Source organism: Octopus bimaculoides, chromosome 18 (assembly GCF_001194135.2).
Source record: "Octopus bimaculoides isolate UCB-OBI-ISO-001 chromosome 18, ASM119413v2, whole genome shotgun sequence".
Classification (NCBI taxonomy): Eukaryota; Metazoa; Mollusca; class Cephalopoda; order Octopoda; family Octopodidae; genus Octopus; species Octopus bimaculoides.
The window spans coordinates 10,923,366-10,925,244 of NC_068998.1; the positions used below are offsets into that span (position 1 = coordinate 10,923,366).

A 1,879-nucleotide genomic window follows, 5' to 3' on the forward strand; every position below is an offset into this window, starting at 1 on the left:
GCTCTTCCGATCTTGTGTGTGTATGTATGTGTGTATGTATATATGTATGTGTGCGTATGTATGTGTGTATGTATGTGTGTATGTACATGTGTATGCTGTGTGCATGTGTGATGCAAATGGATGCATAAGTGTGTATGTAATATCATCATGATTGGTAATATAATCTTTACACACACACAGAAAGTAAAAAAAGACATTTAAACATTTCAACACATATCAAAACAACAAGAGAAAAGAATGTTTATAAGATTATATTTGTCATTCTAAACTAAAAGCTAGCTTCTAGCTATATCTATCTATCTCTACATATATGCATATACATACATGTATTATCTATCTATCTGTCTGTCTGTCTGCCTTTGTGTGTGTCTGTTTGTCTTCCTGTGTGTGTGTGTGTCTGTCTATCTATCTATCTGTCTATATACATATATATACATATATATATATATATATAGAGTGTGTATAATCTCATATTCTTTTTTCTACTCTAGGCACAAGGCCCAAAATTTTAATGGAGGGGGCCAGTCAATTAGATCGACCCCAGTATGCAACTGGTACGTAGTTTATTGACCCTGAAAGGATGAAAGGCAAAGTTGACTTCGGCAGAATTTGAACTCAGAATGCAAAGATGGACAAATATTGCTAAGCATTTCGCCTGGCATGCTAACAGTTCTGCCAGCTGTCTATGTAAGTTATTAATATTAAAGATGTATAGTAGAATATAATCCAATATGAGGCCTGTTGTGAAGAAGAAAAAATACATAATCAGGTTTTATAAGGGATTGTGAGTGACAGTGTCGGTTACTTGAAAACTTTACTCTCTGCATGGTGTATCCAGGAGAAATTAGCCAGCCAGAGGGGCCAGCCAGAGGGGCCAGCCAGAGGGGCCACTCCTATTAACCTTTTAGTATTCAGATTACTTTGTCAAATGAAATGCTTATTCAGCCACATTGTTTTGAATTAATCATGCATTATTTTGTAGCTTTGAGATTTCAATGATGTGACTGTTTATTTCTAGAATGACAATATAGGTAGGTGTGACAGGCCGGATATGGTCAGCTTCAACATAAAACAGCGTAGGATTTAAATGATGCGATTTATTTTTAGAATGTTGTTGCAGGGTAGGTGTGAGAGGTCAGATCTGGCCAGTTTGAATACAAGACAGGTAGAGTATTTGGGGAGAGATATAGCCGGTTTGGATGTTAAATAGTTAAAGCTATAACAATGGGAAGATTTGAATACAGTACCAAAAGCTAAAGAGAAACTTATTAAATTTTATAGCCTGCTGCTGATTACCCCACCCGTGGTGGTATCCATTTACAGCTAGGTGGACTGAGCCAGCAAGAGTTATGTGCCTTGGCTGTGAACACATTGTGGTGGTGGTTATGGGACATGACCAGTGAGTCCTTCAGTTTGTAGTCTAACGGCCTATATTATAAACTTGGATCGACTCAAAGAATAATAATGTCTACAACTGAGACTAATTTAAAAACCCTCATCCTTTTTCTAGGTGTCTGAAACTTTGTCTACAGGATTTTAATCAATCTTTTAACGAACTAGTCATAGCTTATAAGACAAACCTTACACTTCCATACAAAACATTAACTTGTTTCACTTGAAATTATGATAAGATAAAATACAGGGTTGAATTAAAATATGCTTACCGTTTACCACAAAATCGACAAGTGATACGAGATCCAGGGCTTCCACTACTGTTCATTAGACAACCCGGACTTCCGTTACTAGACAAAGCACCATTTTCACAAAGGTTTGACACTGTCAGTGCACCAGGCGGTAACACACTTAAAGCACAACCATTTTCAGGTATATCATTCGTATTGGTTACACCGCTTCCTCCTCCTCCTCCTCCTCCTCCACC

At 37.3% G+C, this 1,879-nt stretch overlaps 1 protein-coding gene across 1 annotated transcript in view; it reads right to left on the reverse strand.

Annotated features, from left to right (window-relative positions):
- Window positions 1-1,823, reverse strand: part of LOC106879109 (zinc finger protein 271) — an 8,023-nt gene extending 6,200 nt beyond the window's left edge. Inside the window, exon 1 of the mRNA XM_014928549.2 lies at window positions 1,665-1,823. Within this exon, the coding sequence (XP_014784035.1) occupies window positions 1,665-1,720 (56 nt within the window). The 5' untranslated portion in view covers window positions 1,721-1,823. The remainder of the gene's footprint in view (window positions 1-1,664) is intronic.
- Window positions 1,824-1,879: the final 56 nt, after the last annotated feature.